Source organism: Grus americana, chromosome 2 (genome assembly GCF_028858705.1).
Source record: "Grus americana isolate bGruAme1 chromosome 2, bGruAme1.mat, whole genome shotgun sequence".
NCBI classification, from domain to species: domain Eukaryota; kingdom Metazoa; phylum Chordata; class Aves; order Gruiformes; family Gruidae; genus Grus; species Grus americana.
The window spans coordinates 67,090,495-67,113,205 of record NC_072853.1 but is presented as its reverse complement, the minus strand read 5'-3'; the positions used below and the strand labels follow the sequence as shown (position 1 = coordinate 67,113,205).

Genomic DNA, 22,711 nt, shown 5'->3' with positions numbered 1-22,711 from the left:
TCGTCGCCGCGGCTGCAGGTGGCGCCATCGCCCCGGCCCGGCGGGGCGGGAAGGAAGCGCGCTCCTTCCCGCGGGGGGCGCTCGCTGGTTGCAGCCGCTCACGTGGGTGGCCGTTTCCGGGCAGGTTCTCGGGGGCGGAAGGGGGCTCGCACTGCCGCGTGGTTGGTGAGTGGCCGGCGCGGCGCGCGGGGGGCTCAGCGGCGCCGTTGCCGTTCGGGAGGAGGAGGAGGAGGCGCCCGGCCCGGCTCGGCCCTGCCCTGCCCACGGGCGCGGCCAGGGACCGCCGGGCTCGCCCTGCCTTGCGCTAACGGCCGCCTTTTGTGTGACCCACCCCCTTCCCGTACGCTCCTGCGCAGGGCGGCGGGAAAGCGTGAGCACAGCCGCGGGCGTGCCAGTCCTGGGAAGCCGGCGGCCCCGGGCGACGTCCGCAACCGCTGCCCCATCTCCCCCGGGGTTACGTGCCGCCGCTCGCCCCGGCGGCTTCCCTCGGCCGCTGCTCCTGTCTCGCCTGCCGCTGGCGGAGCCCGGCGCGGCTGTGGGGGCTCCCGGGAGCCCCGGCACCGGGCGGGCACTAACGCGGTTTATTCAAACGCCTCATAGAACGACTGATGCGGAGCAGCTCTTCGGGAACCAGCTGAAAGATGTCCCGGGACGGTGAGGAAGGTTGTTTAACGGCCTAGACCTGCGGGAGGAGCCGCCGCCGCCGCCTCCGCTTCAGCAGCGCTTTGGCTTTGGGGTATGGCGTTTGCGGCGTGGCGCGGTTTTTGGTTGTTAGGTTTCGTGGTGACTAGGGATGTGCTGTTCGGTGCCGGAGCCTCAGAAAGTTAATTGCGAGTAAGTATTGCCCTTTGCTGGAGAGAACTCGCCCAGATGGAAATCTTTTCTCACATGAGAGGAGTTAGGGCATGCACCTTGCTTTCTGGTTTCTCAGGCTTTTCCTGATTGCTTGAGCTTGTAAATACGCTGGTAGCAAGATTCCCTGAGGATACTGCCTCAGAACTGCAAGGGAGTAAACTACAGGTTGCTTCTTTTGGTTCCACTGTTTCCCTAGGCCTCATGTAAGGATGGCTGAGTGACACTTGAAGTAGCTTCTGAAAAGTGCTGCGTACAGCTTCACGTTAAAGGAAATTAGTATTGATTTGAGGTTATTTTAACGTTTTGGATTGTAAAACTGTATTAGTGCAGAAACTGCTAGGTGCACTTAGCTCAGTCCTGTTGGAGGAGGGCCAACTGAAAATACGGTTGAAGCCAAAAGGCAAACAGTTGTTTCGGCAAGAAGTTTCATTAAAATATTTACATAACTTCATAAGCTGTATACAGTTAACATCGTGCTACATAGACACTGTGGTGTTTTCAATGGCTTTGGTTTTGTAACCATTTTATCTCTGATTTAGTTGGTACATATGAATTGGAAATGGATACGTTTAGATTTCCAGTAAGTTATTTCTAAAGCATGCAGTGCAAGGTAAACTGCTTCTTTTTTTTCTTAAGAGAAAGTATATTTTATAAGCCTTCTCCTTTAAAATAACTTAATTGACTTTGGTAAGTGTGTGTGCACCTGTATTTGTACAGTTTTTAATGCTATTTGGAAGCCAAACATTTCATCTATAGAGAGAGGCTTGCTAAATATCTCCATTAAAGCAAGCTTTGTAAGTGGAAATTACATTCACGTCAAAAGCTTCTAGCTGTTTCTGTATGTCTTGCAATCAAATAGTGAAAGTCTTGCTGTAATTCTTTCCTAAAAGATGCATATGGTAAAAATCAAAAGCTTATAAAACCATGGTTGTTATACTTGGACAGTAAAGGACATTTTTATTTTGGCACCAAACCCCAAAGGTTTTTTTTAAAGCCTTTTCAGTTGATGGTTACTTATGCCAAATTCATACTTCAGTTAAAGTGGTCTTGCAGATAGCTGTTTTAAGTTAGCATGTGAAAAGCAGAAATCAAGTTGTCAAATGTGTGTATAGTCAGTTGTTTAAATTGTTTTAAAAGAACAGAAAATGACAATTGGATTTAAAACATTCCTTAATCATTATCCTGATGACGTGTATGTGAAATACTGTCATACAGCACAAATTCACAGTTTGAAGTCTATTGGGAAAATCAGCTGCAGAATTCTATTTTCTAGAGTGAATGATGATCATGTCTACCATAAAGGAATCATTGTTTGGATATTTTATTTAGAAATTTCTGGATTTAGTTGGCTGTATTTTCTTTTTCTTTTTTTAGTTAGTTTGGTCTTTAAAATTTGAATGTTGTGTTTGCAACTTTTTTGTATAGTTCAGATATTAAGAATTTACAAAACCTAGTTACCCAAATTGTTGTTTGAGAGAAGAAACAAAAAGTTTATGTACCTGAGAACATGGACTTTATACTGTGTACAGTGGGATCTGGAAGTATTCAGATTTCCAGCTCCATAAATTACCTGTTATTGTTAGAAAGTTGTGAGATGTTAAACCTCAACATCATAATGGCCTTGAGCTTGTCTCCCTCTTCCCACTTTTAAATCTCAATAACTTCTAGAGCCACTTCTAGGAGTAATCAGACCATGGATTCGTGGTGTTAACTAACACAAATCTTGGTGCAATTTGTGTGTGTATGTTGAGTGTTGTGACATCAGCTTCTGGAGTTTTGTTATGAATGAATTTAGAATTATGGAGATGAAGGGAAGGAAGATAAAGGAACCAGTGGTGTAGTGTTTGTTGGTTTGTGTCTGTGGAGGTGGTGTTTGTTTGTTTGAAATCTGGTAGAATTAAGAGTACTTTTAGCTTTGATATATCTGTACTGATAAAAGGTCATTCAGAAACGGAAGTGTGGGTTTTAGTTTGTTTTGGTTACTGTATGTCTATGCTAGGATGTCTGTATGACTTCTAAGTATAGCTACTCATACTGCCTTATTTCTTATGCCTTATTAAATGTAGTTTAGGTTTTCAGTCTCTCTTCATATGTCCCTGTTTAATCTCTTCCCCCCCCCCCTCATTCTTTCTAGTTACCATTTTTAAATGCACAGACTGGACTTCAGAGTGTGTAGTGAAAGCGTCCTTAGATTCTTGTATGCTGCTGTTAGCAGAAGGCCTGATTAAACCCATGATTTCACCTGTGCAGACTGTGTGGTATTAATGATTGAGTTGGTAAACAAGGTACAAATTAAATGAAACAGTTCACTGAGCTCTTTTAGCCTGCCAAGGATCAAGTATGTAAAAAAAAAAAAAAGTTGCTTTATTGGCAGGAACTTCTTAGAACAAAACAAAACCAACAACTTAATCTGATAAAGCAGTGGAAGGTGCAGTTATTTAAGTGAACTTTTTCAATAAAGTAGCTCTCAGACCAAAGACAACCAAAGGAGCAGCAGAATGTTTTCTGGACACTAGAACAACAGCTGTACTGTATCAGTCTGTATGTCTGTTTAGCTTAGCATCTTGTCTCAGAAGCAGACACTAGTTTATGCATTGGAAAAAGTATAAAAGCAGTAGCTTTTGTTAGGAAGTTGCTGCTCTTCGGCAGAAAAAATATTTGTAGTGTATTTAATCAAGTTAAAATTCTGAATATCTTTTTGCAGAGAATCAGAATGACTAAAAAAAGGAAACATCAAGAAGATTTCCAGAAAGTGAAATTAAAAGTTGGGAAAAAAAAACCTAAACTAGAGAATGCAACTGATACTACCTTCAAAACAAAGGCCATACAAATTCCTGAGCAGCTTAAAGAAGATGGAGTGCTTCCTACACAAAATAGAAAACTTAACATAAAGGTACACTGTGACATGACATTCTGAAATGACAGAAGATTACTTGTCATTTATCTAGGTTTACTGTTTACTAGAGTTTGGGAAGAAAAAATTTAGTTGAAAGAGAACCAACTTAAAAAAAGCCCAGCAGAATATCCAAATGCCATCTTTCTGTCCTTGACAATAAGTTGACCCGTGATTTTAATAAATTGCTGGATCAGCATATATATAACTCAAGAGAAAGGTTTTCAGCAGTGCAAAAGCTAAAGTTGCACACTTATTTAAGTGTCTACGATTAACATTCTGGTTTTGAAAGTCTTGTATCATAACTTAAGGACAGGGTTTTAAAAAGGAGACTTCCCGAGATGATGTTTTTAAAAACATTTGTATTTCTTTGGGTGGTTGTTCTGCTTTTCTTCCTTTGCACGATCTTCTATTTCTTGCAGCTCTCTGCTTAAACTGAAGAAAGCTGTTGAGACTGAGATGTCATAGCTCTGCTTTTGAGAACAAGTGTGAGAGGACTTATTTTTGGTCATCCCTTTAAGTCAGTAGGGCTGTGCATAAACTTAATGAGGATTACCTAATTAGAATTACCTAATTCTAATTACCTGAAGGACAAGTCATGGTATCTTGTTTTTCCTGTCATTGAATTTTGATTATTTGTTCAATGTTATGCTTTAAACTAATATTATATTTGTTCTGAACATATCATGCTGCTATGAGCAGTGGTACATTGTGAGAAGAGATTTTGTGTTTTTGAAAGAAACATGCTGGAAATAGGTGGAGAAGTTTAAAGAACTTAAAGTAATAATGATAGCAAGTGTATATGTTTCTTTCCTTTTAGGATCTGCTTTCACAGATGCATCACTATAGTCCTGGGGTTAAGCATAATGCACTTCTTGGGCTCAAAGATCTCCTGTCTCAGTATCCATTTGTAATTGATGCACACCTTTCAAATATAATAAGTGAGGTGGCAGCTGTGTTTACAGACAAAGATTCTGGTGTCAGAGGAGCAGCTGTTCACCTGCTGCAGTTCTTGGCTTCAAAAATAAGAGCCGAACAGATTGCTCCATTTTTTCCTTTGGTAAGTGCCCATCTTTCCAGTGCCATGACTCATATCAGTGAGGGGATTCAGGAAGATTCATTGAAAGTCTTGGACGTTTTATTGGAAGCATACCCAGCTCTTCTCACAGACCGCAGCAGTATATTGTTGAAGAATTTTGTAGAGCTTATTTCTCACCAGCAACTGTCAAAAAGACTGAAAAACAGAGAAAAACTTTCCTGGATGCTCTCTGTTAACCCAAATCGCAGAGTAACTTCTCAGCAGTGGAGGCTGAATGTGCTTACCAGGCTCAAGAAGTTTCTCCAAGCAGTGGTAGATGGATCCAGTGAAATAGAGGATGAAGGGCTTCAAGAACAAAAGGATAGCCCTCATTCTGTGAGGAACCCAATATATATAAGTTGGAAGGTCCATGCAAATAATCAGCAACATATACAACTGTTCGAAAATGGTGGCTTACGACCAAAGATCAACTCATCATTTAGACTGAGGTGAGAAAATGTTAACTGATTGGGGAATTATTGTCAACTGTATGATCGCAATGTTAAACTGTGGTTTGTTGCTGTTGAAGGCAACTGTTTAATTTTTAGTGTGGGGTTGTCCCTTAGCCATATTTTAGGATACTTAGCGTAATGAGCAGTCTTACTGCAGTGGCTTGAAAATATGGAAATACCCAGCAGATGACTGCTATACATATATCATGAATTTTGCTGTTACCAAATAAAAGCTTTATTTTATGCTATTTGTAGTAACTTTGGAAGACCATCTCTAGCGGGTTTTTTTTGGAATGCCAACTGAGGACTGCAGGTTGTTGCAGGATATCAAATGACCTGGGGGCAAGCAGGCAAATTTCTTTACATTAAGCATAAGCTTGTTTCTTACATTATGATAATGAATTTTACTGAAATTTTGTGGCTTTACTTTCAAGAGTCTATCATAAGTTTAAGAGTCTCTTTTCCTTGAATATAGCTCCTTTTAAAAAGGACAGCATAATAAGATGTCTGGCTGTATAAAGTTCTGCTGAGTTTCCAATTCTAGGTATTTTTAATCAGTTCATCAGTTTGCATCTTCACTATGGATAAAAGCTGTCTCATCTGAGACATGTTCATGAGTGTGGAAGAAAGCATAGTGTGCTTAGTCACATGCTTGTGTGTTTTTTAGTAGTGCTCTAAATAGATATGAGCTGAAGTTAAGGGAGAAATAATAAAAATGGTTAGTTTATCTTCCTCCTTTCTGATTCACCCGTTCCTCAAACTAAAGGGGAGTCTCCCACACCACTTTATGGTACCTTTTAAAGATTGGCATCCTCATGTATATACATTACTATAGACGTTACATATCTGCTGGTAGGAGACCTGGAATGAACGACTTGAAAAACGGAAACTGTTTAGCCGTTGGACAGCACTTCTAATCCATAGTTATCAAGGTGGTTTGAAGAGAAACCACAATCCTTATTTTACTGCTGGAGGAGACTGAACAAGAGGTAGAAAGCAGTTATAGCAAATTCATCTAGGAGGTCAGTGGCAGAAAAGGGTATAAAACCCACTGCCTAATCCATTGCGATGTCCATCTCATATCTTTGAATGAATGATGTGCAGAAGGTGTTCTCTTGTAATACCACAGGTGTTGGCCTGAATTAGCAGGTGTTTTCCATCTCTCTTGTGGAGACACAGAAAGGACTATTCCATTCCCACTCTCCTAGGCTTCCTCTCAGTAGATAGCATATTACTTGTGGTAGGTACAGGAAATTTATATTAAGCTAAATAAAATGTGCAGCTTATTCTCATAAAAGTGGTTGTTAACGTAGCATAAAAGTTCAGTCGTGACCAACAGTACCTGCTGTAGGTAAAGCTTTAGTTGGAAACTAGACCACTGATGCCCACTTGAGGCAGGGGGAAGGTTTCACTGCTAAGCACGAAACAGTCCTATGGACTTCATCTCTGCAGTCGGAAGCATACAATTGTGGACCACCGTTTATCAGAGGATTTTTGTATTTTGCCCTGAATGATATGCAGTGTGTGATATACCATACCCTGTAATAGCTGAAGATGCGTTGTATCCAAGGTCTAGGAAAATAAACTTTACATCTGATGTCACCTGAATTGGATTCGGCTTTTCTGAGGAGCTAAATTTTGGTGAAACATCGTGATCCACTTGTAGTTATAAATACTTTCAAAAAGGCGTTTGCAAGCATGAGGAGGAGCCAGAAGAATAGAAGGAAACGTTGCTAGAATCCAAGGAGAGATTGGCAAAGCAAAATGATGGCAGCAGAACAGAAGAATGGAAAGAGAAAAGGCATCTGCAGAAGGTACTAAAATGTTCTCATTTTAATGTATTTGCGCATATTTTTGGTGTATTCATTTTGCACAAAGGGCCAGTACAGCTTATTTTAATGGATATCTGTAAGATTCTAAGACTGGAAGTTACTGTGGTAGCTTTTGTATTTGTCACTAAAATCTTTTCTAGTAATCTGAAGATGTTTAATTCTGTCTCTTCCAATCCCAGCTGTGGCCTTCTACAGGCATTCCTGGGCCTCTGCTGTGGCCATTACCGCAAGGACAGAAATTACTTCTAATAAGCGGTGCAAAACGTCTGTAATGCTCCTCGAGTACTTCCAAAATCTCAAACAGTGTGTGTGTGTTCTTGTTTAAAGAAGTCAGTGCACAAACAGCCAAGTCCTAACTATAGATAGAGTTGACCAAACCACAAGTAACTAATTGCAGTGTGTATGTAGTGATGAGGCCATCAGTAATACTGCAAGTAAGTTTCAACTTAGTTCTTTAAAAAGTAGGGTTCCAAACACCACTGATAGTATGCTAAAGTTCCCATATCCTTTTAATCTTGCAAGTTCATCAGGTAGGGATGACACCTCATTGATAACCTAGTGATTGCAGAAGGGGATTTTCAGAATCAGCTTGTAGTATTTTAGTATGTTTAGTAAAAAGTGTAGATTCTGAGCTTGGAATGCTGGATGGTTCAACAATGCAAATCTTAAGACTTGATTATTTTCTCTGTGTGCTAGGTCTTCCTACTGTGTGTGAATGAAAGATTACAATGAATTAGGAGACTGTTAGAATATATCCTCTGCCTTATGTGCTGACTTTTCTGCTTTTTGCATCAAATCATTTCAGGTGTGGAAAAATGGAAAGTCTTCACAACTTAAATATGGTGATACCAAAGTGTGTGATTTTTTTTGGAATGGAAGTGATGCTGAAGAGAAATAGTAGAGCTTCCGTTTCTGCTGAGAAAGGACAAAATGCAGCCGCAGAGAAAAGCAGAGAAGACTTGAGAGACAAAAATGGAAGACTAAGCATAGTGAATAAATATGTATATGGTGTGACCTGTGCATCAGAAATGGGAAATACAGTCCACTTGGTGTAGTGAATGTTTCTTTCCTGCAATTGGCAGTGCACGCAAAAAAGAAGAGGAGGACAGTTACCTGGCTTAGAATTTGGGCCATAAAAACTTACTAACTTCCAATGACTTTTCCTGTTTTAAGCAGCAGAAAGTTGTTTCCTTATTTTTTGTTTCTTTTACACTTCCTTGACATCCCTTTGCTGAATTTATGTTGTCCTTTTACTGTCAAATAGCAAATATGTTACACAGTTTTCTTCTGTTTGGTCCTGCTTCATAAAAATACTGGAATTTGAAGAAAAATGACATCTTAAGGGGTACAGAAATATCTTCCAGCTCCCCTCAGTAGTATTTCATACTCATATGGAGGTAATATGTTTTGTGGTGTTTGAGAGCCACCTTACTGTTAAAGAATAGTTAAAACAGATATGTGACAAAAAGATTAATACTTTAATTGACATCTAACCCTCCCAGTTCCAGTGAACCTGTATTGCTAAGGATATTGCATTAATCAAATGCATACTGCACAGATTACTGTAATATTTTGTCATCATCTGTTACTGGCAATCAGATTTTATTTACTCCTTTCTAATCTTGAGTATTTGGAGGAGTCTTACCTTGAGAGATGGGGGCTTCTTTTGCAAGGGTACATGAAAGCTATGCTAAGTGTTCTTGCCTAAATGCTTTTGGTAGCTGGATGGAGTATTCCTTTTGGCATGGATTCTTCCTTCTTTTTCCATCCCTTGTTTCTGAAAAGTGCTGAAGTAGTTGGGGGGATGTGTGTGTTGCCAACTTTACAAGTTTCATGCACTGTTCGTTGTTTAATGGGGAGATTTTTTGTATTCCAGAAATAAGTTGCTTGAATTCCAGAGTTCCACTGTAATATCAGGTATTATTTTCAGAGAAATGATTACAGACTACTACTTCAGAACTATTTCAGCCAATTACTGACATTTCAGAATCTTGGCTGAGTGTGTAGTCCTGTCATGGCATAGCATTTACAGGACAACCTAACTTTTTCAGTGAGGTTATGGTCTTGGTATCAACTGGCTTGCCCAGTGACACTTTAGAATTCATTGTGGTTATAACTGGAAGATGGAATTTGTCTACTGTGTCTTTAGATGACTGAGAGTTAAATGTCTAAGTTCAAACCATTCACCCTAAACTCACTTTATAGTCTGAAAGAAACTGATGTCTTTACCGCACTGTCTGCAGCCATAGAAGGGGCATAGAACAACAAAAAAGGGACAAGTAAGCCAAATTACATTGACTGCATACATTGATCGTTGCAGTTAATGCTAAGCTTTATAGTGTTTTAAGATGTCTCATAGTTGTAGTAGGTACTAAAGATAAAACTAAAATTTTTTTCTTAGGACCAGTTATGTTTCCGCTTGTCCGTTTTATTTTGTGCTGGAGATGTAAATTCTCCCATCTTGCCTTCATTGAAAAAGAGCCTGCATTTCTCTCTCACTTTCTTTTTATTCTTTTGCAGATGTCTTCTCCCTGCTCCTTTTACAGGTTGTTTTTTTTGATACCTGGGTTTGTTTTGGTTTAGTAATTTTCTTGAGATAGCAATTTCAACCAGAGAGAAATGACAGAGTAAAATTTTCTATTTTGTGCATATTATAGATGATTGCAACAGCATGAGAAATGTAGCTTGGATAATTTGGAAATGACAAGGTGACCAGAGAAAACTGCTTTACCTCTTTAATCCAATATGGAATTAAGATATTTATAAACAGAACTTCTCTGCCTATCTGTGGAAAGAAGGCAAATAGTTTTTCAGATCCTATTTTGGGTGTATATGTGAAGAAAAATCACTTGGAGAACATCACTGAAATAGAAAGGAGCGTAACAGGAGGTTCAGCGCACGAATTTTGTGTATATTAGGAAGTTGGCATTATGATAGGAATTCCCTGCTGTGAGTTAGAAAACAAAATCATCGTGGAAAACAATGTCAGAAATCACTTGAAATTGCTGGGTGTTTTGTTGTTGGGGGGTTTTTTTGGTGGGCTTTTTTTGGGTTTGGGTTTTTTTTAAGGGCTCTTGTTATTTGGAAGGCCTTTCAGAAGGTTCTGTATTGCTTAAGATTAGCAAGAGTTATTCCAGGGTTTCTTTCGTTAAAGAACCTTCTTTTTGAAATGGATACAAATTGCCTGAATTTATCCAGGAGCATGATTTGGTGATTTCTGCTAAGCCCTTTTGAAACACGAAGAAAATGTGTTATAAGGGGCTGGGGGAGGGGGAAGTAATTGGTTTTCTTGCTTTCTGGGAGATGTTATTTTAATTTAAACTATATCTCTTCATTTTTTTATAATTTTTGTTTAACTTCATTATCAGATCATTTTAATAATTTTCCAGCTAGTTGCTCTCCGGAGCTTTATAGTTAAACATCAAGCGGCTTAGATTTTCTGCAGAATTATTTTTATTTTTTTACCTCTGTTAATATGAACAACCGTTATGTTTATTATAGCTGAAGATGGTTATTAACTGTAATAAACCTCATGCATTTGACAATACTTTTTTAGTCAGTTTCATTATTTTGCTTCAAGGAGCTTAAAACTTAAAAGCTTTTTTAATTTTGTTGTGCTGAGTACAGTGAATTCTTACCTGTTGGTTGAAGGTGATATGATAATGCAGATCACATTTCTCCACTTTACAGACTTTACATATAACAATGGGGAAAGAAACACTGAAATCTAAGTTGTTGTTACAGAAGCACACAAACTTGCAGGGAGACTCGGGAGCAGGTTTGTTGTAGATGGTTTCAACTCCCTTTTTTTCTTACTGAAATATCTAGTAAGCAAGCAAACGTTTAATGTGTTGAGAAATTAATTTTTCCTGGTGTTCGGAAAACAGGAAAGTGGTGTTGCTCTAATCTGTTTTTAAAGGTGTGATCTTTATCTTTTTTCTTTTTTCTCTTTTTTTTTTTTTTTTTTGCTTTTGTCGTTTAGGTCTCTGGCAAGTGTAATGGACAGTGCAGAAAAAGGCCTGTCCTCGGCTGAAAACTTGAAAGGTTTTATTGAGATAATAATTCCGTTACTGATTGAGTGCTGGATTGAAGCATCTCCTGCACAATCAGCTCCCATTCTTGGAAACCTTTTGGAATCAGAATATCAACAGCTTATGCAGCAAGTGCTTAGTATAATACATTTATTGTGGAAACTCACAAAGCGACATGATGAAACATACAAAATGGTAAGGGAGAAGTGATCTGTGGCATATTAATGAGAGTTCTTTGTTTTGGAAGCTAGTGATTTGGTGATTGGAAGTAGTGGAAATATTTTATTAGAGAAGCAGCCTAGGTTTTGAGTAAAATTTGAGTTTGGATTTGTCAAATCTCTTACTCTAGGAAAGAATCTGTTGAACTGAGCAATAAGTTCACCAATCGTCTTCAGGAATCCTTGACAGGCTGCAGCGCAAAAACTTTTGAAACTGAAAGTGGTATTGGAAAAGAGCATTCTGTCTCCCAGATAACCTCTAGAATATAAATTTGAAGAAAGCATAGATTGTCGGTGTTCCTTGTTTTTACATGTTGAAAAATTTTATGTATTGGAGGGGATTGGAAACAAACAAACCCTAAACCCTTAGAAAGTTAGGGGGTAATGGTGGTATGAGATGCTGTAATTGCTTGGTGCAACCTACATTGTGTCATGATTGGTAGTTTCACAAGACTCAAAACCTCAGTAAGAATTTTGGAAAACATCTTTGAATGTTTTTGCCCTAATTATTTTGTCTGTCTTTGATAAATGAATTGCTATTTTTTTTTACTTTTGCTGCTCTTCCAAAGATTTTTTTTTTTTTTCAAACTGGAAAAAGAACACTCTTCTCTTTCCATTTTGGCTATTGAGAGTAGTTGGAAGGAATGTCTCAACAGCTCTTTGTTCTACCTATGTATAGGACTGGGTCCATTTGCTAAACAAAAATCTGTGTATAGAATAATTATTGGAAATCATTTGTGGAATCATTCCATTAGACCAGAGTTATGCAACATACACAGCCTGAGGGATGAATTCAGTGTGTCCAAACAAAACACCCTGTTCCCCTTTCATCTTTTCTAGAAGGCCTCTTGGAAGTAGACAGAAAGCAGGCTGTCGGCCAGGTAAATACACGGGGCAGCCTGCTGCCCCTGGCCTTTTTTTGGGTACTGCCGAGCAGCTGCCCTTAGCCATGGGGTGCCTGCATTTCAGTCATGTGAAAGGAGTACTCCTGTGTCAAGATGTAGCTGGTTTAGGTACATGCAGTTGCATGATGACCTTAGGATGTTTTGGGGGAGAAAAAATAAAAATCTGATGTCTATACAACTTTTTTTGAGCATATTGTATTTTAGATAACATGAACTGTTCATCTTATTTTTCCCTTTATAGTCACCTTTATGTATAAAATGTATTCAAATGGCTCAGTTTGAAAATGGAAGCTTTGCTTATTTAATAGCCCTTGGGTTTATGGGCCAAAGTGGTTATTAGAGACGCTTTGGAAAACCACTGTGAATATGCTTAGTGGAAACCTGTAAATCTTTGAAATAGCTTAATGGTCATTCTCTGTACTTATTACTTGAATATCAAAAAGATAATTCTGCCTGACCAATTTCATAGCAACGCAGGCTTCTTTTTGTGGTGAGTTCTGCTGGACAGTTTGTGGAACGGTGACTGAGTGTCTGCTAACCCACAAAGTAAAATTATTTTTAAATGCTGAAAAAAATCCTTTTTCTGTAAGGGTGGCCTTTCTACTGGAAAATGTTTTGTCAGTGGACTTTGAACTACAAGTACACTAATGATGGGGAAAGATGAAGGCTGTGTGAGAATATGTCTTAATGGAAAACTCAGGACAGTCACTGCAAGTAAATCAGAGTTCACTCTGACTTTACTCTGATAAATTGATATAAACCCACTTTCAATTCACATCTGTAACTCACTTGTATTAACATGGGTATATTCAATATTAAACCGTGCTAAGAAAATACGCTGGTTCAATTTGGATTAAATATTGTCACTCAACCTTGATGTATAATTACTCCCTTGTTTTGTGGACCTTTAGGTTCACACACAGGACTTCACATTTACTTCTGAAAGTAAATATATATGAAAACTTGCAAACAGAAGCTAAAGTTCCTGTCTTTCATTGATTCCAATAATGGATTTTGGAAGATGATTGCATTGATGTATTTCACTTACTACTGTGTTCTCTGTCTGTCGTCTGCTTTCCTTAACAGGAACTATGGCTTCGAATGAATTATCTTGTTGATTTCAAGCACCACTTCATGCGTCATTTTCCCTATTCTTTACAAGAAACAGTAAAGCACAAAAAGAAAGATCCATGCAAAGGGTAAGAATAAAATCAGTGTGATGTTACAGCTTTTAATTTCATAAGTGAGACAATGTGAGTCATATGCTTTATCCAGTATGAAGTTTTTAATGTTGGAAAAGAAAACATTGGGTATTCCTTGAAGATCTGTAGAGAAGCTTTTATAGGGAGGTAGCATTGCTTTGGATTGAGAACCTTTGGTTGTTCTTTGTAAAAGTATTGTATAGGAAGTCATCTGAATAGCATCCAGCAGAAATTAAAATGCTATCTTAGAGAAGTGAAAATATTGTATTGAATGCTTGATCTGGAATTTTCATATTGCTAAATGGTGATTTGTGTTTGTTAGACTAGTTTTGTATTTCTGCATGTTTTCTTCAGTTGACTGCTGAATTACATCAAAACATAGTAAAAAACTTTTTTTTTTTTTTCACCCACATCTACTCTTCTATAGTTATATAACAAGGCTGGAGAAATACAGTTGGGAGGGGAGGTGGGACACATTGTGCCTATCCTGTATGGCAAAGCAGTACTGGAGCAGGAGAAGTCAAACACTCTCACATTTCTTCACTATTGAGCTGGCAGAGTGTGTGCACCAAGTTTTTTTTTCTGGTACAGGCCTGTAGCAGGTTGTCTTCCCTGTCAGCTGCCAGATGTGAGAGTATATTCATGTAAAGTTTGTTCTGGAGTCATTCTGTGCCATTGCTGTCCATGTAAAACACTGGTATGTGTACAATGAGTATCAGCTGGTGTCTGTCTTGGTTTCAGATACTTTCAAACTGTGCCACTGCAGATTGAGCTGTAGTAGCAGAAGCAGCTTTTCTTATACTAAGGGTCTACCATGGTGCAGGTATACTTGAGGCTGAAATCCTATTTGATATTTTGACTGTTGCATTTTCTCTTCCTGGAAGGGCACATAGATCAGAGGTACAGCAGAGCTCTTCATTAAGTGCTTTCATTTCAACTAAGTCTTACCCATTAAGTTCATAAAGCCAAAAGGTGGTTTGTTTTTCTGGGGTTTGACCTGAACACCCTTCCTTGAAACTGAAAATCTCAGTAGTTAGGCAATGCAACCATCTTGTCTTGTAGATGACACCCTGACTAACCATACTTCTGTTGATCCTTCTGCACTTTGCTACTAAGTTTTGCCCCATTCTTGCACTTCAGAATAAATACATTGTTGGATACATGCAGGAGAAACTCTTTTTTGTGTGTTTTTATTTTGATTGTTACTTCAAGACTTCTGGAAACTTAGCTTCATACCATGAAAATAAAACCAGTTGCTTTTGTTTTCCTTGCTTACTAAATATATTGGGTTAAAGGCCTGCATTTGAAAAACTTGCATGGTTTGCAAAGTGTTGCAGAATTTTACCACAGTACTACTGATAGCACTTAGTATCTACATATTCTGAACATGAAAAAGTTATTAGCATTTATGCCATGTGTAAGTGATGTCCACAGGTTGAGATTTATTTGTTCACATTGTAGTGGTTGACTCTGAACTGAAGGGTGACTATGCTTACATTAGCACAGGTTAAAGTGCTTTTTGTTATTTTCTTTTCACAGCTCTACTTTTGTATTCTGAATGTCAGTATTCATATTTTGCAGCTTTCTGTAGATAAATGCTGTGATTTATTTCTTTTATACTATGAGTGGCTAATCAGCAAGTAGAGAAGTTGTAGCATTATGTGGCAAGTTGCAATACCCTTGATTCATTTCTTGATATCCCTTAATTTTGTCTTTCAAACCTCTGTAGGGCAACAGGGTGGTCCTGCAGAATATTGTGATGGTGAAAAATGTGTTTCTGATTCCACATGAGTTTGGAAAAAAGCACATAAATTGATTTCTCTGTGCTGTTCATGGTGCTTTCTGTTAATTGTGTGATAATGACACAATCCATGTGATTCCTCACAGAAGAAACACAGAAGAGACTGGAACAGGAGAAACCAGACATAGAGATACAATTTAGAGTTTTGGTTGTTGCTGCCACTATAAATATGAGAAATAGACATTTTGGTGGCAGAAAACAAATTTTCAAGTACCCAAACGTCAAATACAAAGACTTTTAAAATGTGTATTGGCTTTAAAATTTTAACACTTAAAATTTTTTTCTACATAGTATAATTTCTACCGAAGTAACGAATATTAAAAGACAAAAACTATTTTCTTCTTTTAAAAATATCTCTCTCTTCTTTTTTCCGCTCTTCCCCTTAGCAACAGGTATTGTATGACAGCCTCAAACAGCGTAGACCATCTCTTACTGAACTTAACCTTGTGTGACATAATGGTTTCACTAGCAAGCACTTCAACACTTCAGATGGATTCTGGTTGGCTGGACATGATAAGGAAATTTGTAACAGATACTCTTCAGGACGGCAGCAAGCTGAATAGCAAGCAGGTGAACAGATTGCTTGGTGTGACTTGGAGACTAATGCAAATACAGCAAAACAAAGGTAAGATATGAGTAGTTTCTGGAATGCAAAATTATGCACCGTCAAAGAGCTCGAGTTATTCTAGCATTTTCAGGTCAGTTCATCTTATATCCTCAGTTGTGACATCATAACGTATTTTGTCTGTAGAGATAAATTGAATGTTATAGTCATATCCCTGCGTGTAGCGTTGAAAACTGCTTGATTTTTAGGAATACTGTTAGATTCATACTGTTGATATGCAAAGTAATATATTTGTGTGTCTGTTTTCTGGTTTTACTTAAGATATTCTTATAAATGGGGAGATGTGTTTTATTCATTGAAAAAAAATTACTAGGATGTAGAGGTGCATGACACTTTTAAATAAGAATTGGAATGTTAAATAACGTAGCTGGTAGACTCCTTTGAGTACTGTCAGATGACTGTTCTAGTTCTGTGATGACATGAAATGCCAAGATAGTTCTGATGGAAGCTGCTGTAGAGTATTTTCCAAGGGGTTTGATTTGAATTCTTTTCCAAGAGAAAACATATTTCCAGTTGTGACTTGCAGGACCAGTACAGTATTTGAGTATTTTGGCTTGGCTTTTTTTTTTCTTTTCAAGTACTATTCAGTTGTGTTCCAGATGAGGCCTTGGTTGATATATCTGTTAAGTGATTGATGTAGGACTTCTTTAAGAAAGGAATTTTTCAGTAAGTCTAAAGGTGGCAGGGGTCTGTTGTGTCTTACCAGTCTGGTAGAGGTGAATTCCACAGCCAAGTAGAGTTTATAGAAAATGCTTTGCCCTTAGCAGCAGGTTTTATTGGTAGTGTTGTAAGATGAAAAGATGTCAAATGTCCCTCAAATATATTTTGGTAGTTAGTTGTATCTCCTTCCAAATCAATTTTAATTAGGAATCTGTCTATTCCTATGTTCCCAATGACAAAGACAATAAGTAATCACTCCTATCTGCACTTCAAATTTAGCTTCCTGTTGAAGGCAAATAATAGTCCAGTCAGAGATGTGCCTGTTTTACCAGCTGAGCTAAAGCAGAAGAGTTACTACTCAGGAAATAGTTTCCAAACTATTGTTAGACTGTTAAATCAGATACTTCGTGCTTTTCCTTGTAATGAAACATTGATTTTTCCTTTGTCTACCACTTTTACCAGCTAGTGGATAATGGGTGGTGTTTTTCTAACTAAAGTGGCCATTGTAGTGCAATAATTTTCCCCAGGAATGTGGAAAATAAATAAGCTTTAAAAAAGTTGAAATTAAATTCGAAAAGATTAATATGTATGAATCTTGTCTGATGATCCTGTAAAGGTTCAGGAATTTCACTGCAAGTAGGAATATCTTTATCTCATGAATCTGTATCTGTTTGTGTGGACAACTTATCCCTTCAAGATAATCCTTGTACAGTACTAAAAGCTTGACTAGATGTCAGATTATGGTTCATTTACTAGCTGTAGAGGAAATACAGCCTTGACGTGCTGGAGAAATGGGCTGATGGCTCAACAAAGAGAAGCCCTGCACCTGGGGAGGAACAACCCCATGCATCTGTACATGCTGGGGGCTGACCAGCTGGAAAGCAGCTGTACAATATTTTCCAATATTCTATTGGATATTTCCAATATCCAGTATTCCAGGGGGTCCTGGCAGACACCAAGTTGAACATGAGCCGGCAATGGGCTCTTGTGGCAAAGGCGGCCAGTGGTGTCCTGGGCTGCTTTAGGAGGAGTGTTGCTAGCAGGTTAAGGGAGGTGATCCTTCCCTTCTCCTCTGCACTGGTGAGGCCACACCTGGAATGCTGTGTGCAGTTTTGGTCTCCCCAGTACAAGAGAGACGTGGACACATGGGGGAGAGTGCAGCGGAGGGCCACAAAGATGGTGAATGCACTGGACCATCTCTCCTATGAGGAAAGGCTAAGAGAGTTGGCACTGGTGTGGAGGAGAGAAGGCTCGGAGGTATCTCATCGATGTGTGTAAATACCTGAAGGGAGGGTGCAAAGAGGTAGCCAGGCTCTTTTCAGTGGTGTCCAGTGACAAGACAAGAGGCAATGGGCACAAACTGAAACACTGGAGATGCTGTCTGAACATTGGGAACACCCTTTTTCACTGTTAGGGTGACCAAGCACTGACACAGATTTCCCAGAGACGTTGCGGAGTCTTCATCCTTGGAGATACTCTGAAGCTGTCTGGACAATGGTTCTGGGCATCCAGATCTAGCTGATCCTGCTTCAGCAGGGTTGTTGAACCAGATGACCTCCAGAGGTCCCTTCCTACCTCAACCACTGTGTGATTCTGTGGAGGAAGAAAAGCTTCCTTCCTTGATGATGTTTTTTTGTTTTTTTTTTTTTTTTTTAATTTGATGGTGCTCTAGAAATTCTGAACTTTATTGTGTCAGATGATACTGCAAAAGATGGTACATACAAATAGAAATAACTCTGAATTGTTTAAAATGTGTCTGACCTTGAGATTAAGGGCCTGGTAGAGTATGTCTTCTTTAGAAGACAGTGCAAAAAAAAAAAAAAAGAATCATTACAATAAAATTTTTTTTAGAACGCAGTGGAAATCGAAAGAGGGGAAATTTAGATGGAAAAAACAAAGAGCTGATAATGAATGAGAGATTAAATAAGACCGTCGTCAACCTCCTGTGCATTATGCCACAAAAGCACGGTGGTATCTTTGCAGTCGTGTTTTTCAGAGTTGCCTATTTTGATAGCTATTTATGCTGGGGTGAAATGCACCTTTTTTGTGGACGTCTAGAAGAGCTTTGAGCTGTCACATCTGAAGACTTCTCTCTGTTGTTTAAGATCAAACTCTGGATCTGCTCTCTGTAATTAGGAGGTCAGCTCCTTTCTTGCATCTCTCAGGTATGACTTTAGCAGCAGCTTGCCTACTAGTTGCATTTTTGATAACTTTTCTTCGAGTAACGAAGAGAGCACACTCAGGTACTTCAGAAGGAGGCTTGCCATGTGCCAATTAAAATTGCAGTATGTTAAAAATCGTGAAGACTTTGGCTGCATTTTTGAAGTCTGTATAATGTGGACCTTTTAAGTACTACCTTTTAAGAATATGTTTTTAAATGGCTTCTGTTTTTAAACTCGTCCTGTTCATATGACGCAATTCAAATAGCAGGATCTGCTTTACTGAATGTACCACAGAGACTTATTGGAAGGTGGCTGAATGTTCTACACACTTAGAATATTTATTTCTTATTCTATTTAAGTTCACAGTTCATCAATTAGCTAAAAACTACATAAAGGTTTAATTGTTGTTCAGTTAAGAATAAGCAAGTGTTCTGTTTTAGAAATGCTGTCCAATATGAAACTTCACCTGAAGAGTATGTGAATTGAGTAAGTTGATGCTTCTGATGCAAAGAATGTACTAATTTATCTTAATTTAAATCCATTGTAATATTTGATGTATTTTTCTGTTGACAAATATGTTAGATTTCAACTTCTAAATGACTCCCTGCGTTATGCTTGAGTATGACCCATTTCAAGTGCTTTTTGTAGGGTGTGTTTTAGTGAGAATCCCTATATGATAACTTAAATGTGTTCCCTCATAAGTGTTTTACTGATGAAGAGCGGCCCCTGACTGGATCCGGAATCATTTTTAGGATGGAGCATTCTTGTAGCTGTGGGCAGAAGTAGCTCTGTTCAGTGTGGAACACAAAATTAGATCTGTTTTTGAATACATAACTTACTAAGACTGCTCTGTACACCTGAGTGGAAAGACAAAGGTTTCCCAGTCTTGGTTTATGAAGATAACGAAATGATTGCTGCTACTTATGTATATCTCGACAGAAATGAATTCATTGGGACCCCAAGCTCTTCTGAGGCAAATTGAATCAAGTCTCATACCCTTCATATATTTCTTAACTTTTCAGATGCTTCCCCATTCTTTCCAGGCTTGTCTTCTCCGAATTCAGATATTCGTATGATTTATTTTTTTTCACACTTCCAGTGGTTTGTTCTGGCTTCCAGAGAAAATGCTTGGTCCGTTTCTCTGTCTGCTATAACTTCTGCACTTGCTGGCTAGTTTTAGCAAACTTTGACATAAGGGTAGCGCTTTCATACATTGTTTTAAGTCTGGTGATAGTATACAGCTGATGAGAGCTTCAGAGAGGAAAAGGTTGCAGTGCGAGTTTAGCAGTTCTCTTTGTAGTTGCTTGCCAGTAGCCTCTTGAGGTATGTATATTCTGGTTAATCAGCAAATGTGATTTGGAGCCAGCTGATTCAAAGACATGGAGAGCTGATATGGCTGGTGTGTGTGGCAGGGAGAAGGAGATGGTATAGAGAGAACTGAAGGCACCATGGCAGTGCGGTTTGCGTGAGTAAAGAAGGTTGATGTGGCGATACTGCACTAGGGGAAGAGGATGTGGAAGACAGCAGTGGAAAGCAGGAATTTATTGGTTCTCAGCTATGTCGCAACCTGTTCACTGCCTTGTCTCAAGAATGTCTGTGAAGTTTTTCACTTACGTGGGGTCTCCATGCATGTGGCTCTTTCACAAACTGCGCAGGAAGGTGGCGTTTCAAGGGTTTAGAAGTCTATCCCAGTAGTTGTTTTAAAACATTTTTGTACTTCCCTGTGGAGTTAAATGTACATAGTTGCATATACAAATTATAGCTCTTCTGTGTATGTATAAAATCAGAAGAAGCACTACTTCAGATTTTCATATGTTTTCTTTCTAGTGGCAACAGAACCCTTGATAAAAGCAGTATACACATTATACCAGCAAAGGAATCTCCTCTTTCCTGTTCGTACATTGCTTTTGAAATTTTTTAGCAGAGTTTACCAAAAAGAAGATTTGAGGACTCAAAGAATCAGGTAAAACACATTATTCTTTCTAATTTCAACACAGTATGTTTATTTTAAAAGTTAGAAAACTGAATTTCTATGTAGATACTATAAAACTTCATTCTGAATCTGTTTTGGCACTGTGTCACTGAAATTTAGGTTCTCTGTGCGTTGTGAAATTGAGATGTGTATTAGCTTAGTTGTCCTTTTTCCTTAACATAAGTACTAGATAGATCTTAATGATTTAAAATTTAACTTGAAGTACATTGCTGCAAGCTCATTGTTAGACTGTGTGGTAGTCAGAAGATGTGTCAAGATTGTGCAGCTATAGCCATGGAGCACTTCCATTACTTCGGTGTGAGGTCGTGGACTTATGACTTAGTGCCTTTGGTGGTTCTGGTAGTGCATGTCTAGCTTTTTATACTTATTTTCTTTAAGAAAAATATTCTTCTATTGTTTTGGGTGTGTGATTCTACAAAGACTAGGTTTAAGAAAATGTTCTTGTCCTTTTGGGTTCCCACTTTCATGCATCTATTAGATATCTGACTTTCTTCCAAGTAAGGACATCATTCTTTATGTTGCTGCTGTTACACTTTTTCATGATAAGATTTGTCCAAATTGTCTCCAAGTCTTAACTTTTCCAGAACGTATTTTTCAGCCAAGTCATCTGGTTCCAGCTACGTAAAATCCTTCAACACAGTTCAGGCTGCCTTAATCCTATCTCATTTTAGAACTGCAAAGGGACATAAGGTCATACCCATGATACCTGTTTCTGCTACTGGGAAGGAATCAAACCAGGGCCCCCAGAAGTACTGGTATTCACTAGCAGAAGTCAAGCTTTGGGAAGACTGTTCTTTTCTGCAACTCCTTTGCTTTGTTAAGTCTTGTACTGTGGTATTGCCTGAATACACATAATTAGATCTACAGCCAGAAATATCTAACGCTACCCCATGAACATTGTAAAATGTATCAGCAATTTCAAAGACAGGAAAGAGGCTAGGGAATATCCCATTTTCCTCCTTTTTTCACCCAGAATAAAAAAGAGATCTTTTTTTATACTGACTAGTTTCCCTGAGGTTAGCTAACCACTTTTTTCTGTACTTACCTGGAAGTCTTGAGCTTCTCATCCAGTTTCATGTGATCATCTATCTAGAAAGCTTTAACTTTCTATCTTTAGACATCACGAATAGCAGTAGTTTTCCTGCTGTTCCTCTGAGTCTTCTACATGGAATTGTGACATGGTAGTAACAGAAGGATGAAATCTCAAAAATTCTTTGCAAAAAGGATAGTTGTACTTATGTCTGACAGGACATTTTAAGTTTACATAATGTTCATGTACTGTACTGATCCATTTCTTTCCTTTAGAAACAAGTGGTGGTTTTTCCATTTCTTCAAGATACAGACTGTGCAGTTGATCCTGGAAGACATTCATGTTGTTCCATTCAGTTTGACGTCATAGCTCCTTCAGCCCTCCTGTGACTGCTCTCCTCATTTTTCTTTTATTTCTTATTTTCTCAGAAGCTTGTCAAGAGCGGTCTTAAGAGGAGCAGAATTCGTGTTGGAACATTTTCCAAGGACATTAAAGTGAAACTGTTTATTTTTTAGGTGCATCTGATTCAAAGGCTGGGTAGGAGCCCTTTGAAAGAAAACTTGATTGATTTATTACAAGGTTCAGAATTAATATTTTGGTCTGGATGTTACTTATCTTCACCCCTAATTGCTACACACATATGCGTAGCTGTTGTGTGTGTATATATGCATATACAGTGTGTGTATGTGTGTATACACATGCATATATACATATATATGCTGGTAGAGACTTAAAAGGCTATTTAGCCTCACAGCCTGCCTTCAATACTGACCTACGTGAGATGCTATAGGAAGAAGGCAAAAATTACTTTTCTGTGGTGTTCTAAGCTTCCAACCATTTGAAGCCTGTACTTCCTCACTTAGCAGAACTTCTGTGTGTTAGTATCACTCAGTGGATATCTTTTCCATGAGCTTTTCCGGTCATTCATTGGATTGGACTAAATCAAGAGCAACTGCAGCATCCTCTGGCAAGGA

General features: G+C 38.6%; 1 protein-coding gene across 2 annotated transcripts in view; it reads left to right on the top strand.

Moving 5' to 3' along the window:
• The first annotated feature begins 58 nt into the window (after positions 1–58).
• The window catches only part of TEX10 (testis expressed 10), a 61,134-nt gene continuing 38,481 nt past the window's right edge, over positions 59–22,711 (top strand). For both annotated transcript variants that reach the window (XM_054814232.1, XM_054814231.1), the window contains exons 1-8: positions 59–165; positions 601–736; positions 3,560–3,748; positions 4,569–5,275; positions 11,093–11,336; positions 13,351–13,463; positions 15,654–15,892; positions 20,542–20,677. In XM_054814232.1, the coding sequence (XP_054670207.1) occupies positions 3,569–3,748; positions 4,569–5,275; positions 11,093–11,336; positions 13,351–13,463; positions 15,654–15,892; positions 20,542–20,677 (1,619 nt within the window). In that variant the 5' untranslated portion in view covers positions 59–165; positions 601–736; positions 3,560–3,568. The remainder of the gene's footprint in view (positions 166–600; positions 737–3,559; positions 3,749–4,568; positions 5,276–11,092; positions 11,337–13,350; positions 13,464–15,653; positions 15,893–20,541; positions 20,678–22,711) is intronic.